General features: G+C 49.7%; 1 protein-coding gene across 1 annotated transcript in view; it reads right to left on the bottom strand.

Annotated features, from left to right (window-relative positions):
* The window catches only part of LOC108570834 (zinc finger protein 200-like), an 8,189-nt gene extending 8,013 nt beyond the window's left edge, over positions 1-176 (bottom strand). The window contains exon 1 of the mRNA XM_017932756.1: positions 11-176. Within this exon, the coding sequence (XP_017788245.1) occupies positions 11-176 (166 nt within the window). The remainder of the gene's footprint in view (positions 1-10) is intronic.
* Positions 177-392: the final 216 nt, after the last annotated feature.

The following is a 392-nucleotide window of genomic DNA, read 5'->3' on the forward strand; positions in this document are numbered from 1 at the left end:
AGGATCGTACCTTGAGCAACAGGGGGTGCGACGCTCCCTTCGATAGGCGAGACAGGGATCTGCATGGTGGTCGGCGATGGCGTGCTTCTTCCACGACCCCAGCTCTCGAATCCTCTGGCAACGTTGCTTATATACTTGTTGCACAGGGCCTTCTTCACCATGTAACAACGCGGCATCTTGACTGTGTGTCCTTCTTCCCTTCTTCTTCTTCTTCTTCTTCTTCTTCTTCTTCTTCTTCCTCCTCTTCCTCTTCTTCCTCCTCCTTCGTTTCGAAAAACGAGTCAATCAGAGAATCTCCACCTCGAAACTTACGATCTCCTCTTCCTCCTCCTTCGTTTCGAAAAACGAGTCAATCAGAGAATCTCCACCTCGAAACTTACGATTCCTCTTCG

Source organism: Habropoda laboriosa, unplaced genomic scaffold (genome assembly GCF_001263275.1).
Source record: "Habropoda laboriosa isolate 0110345459 unplaced genomic scaffold, ASM126327v1 scaffold86, whole genome shotgun sequence".
Taxonomy (NCBI): Eukaryota; Metazoa; Arthropoda; class Insecta; order Hymenoptera; family Apidae; genus Habropoda; species Habropoda laboriosa.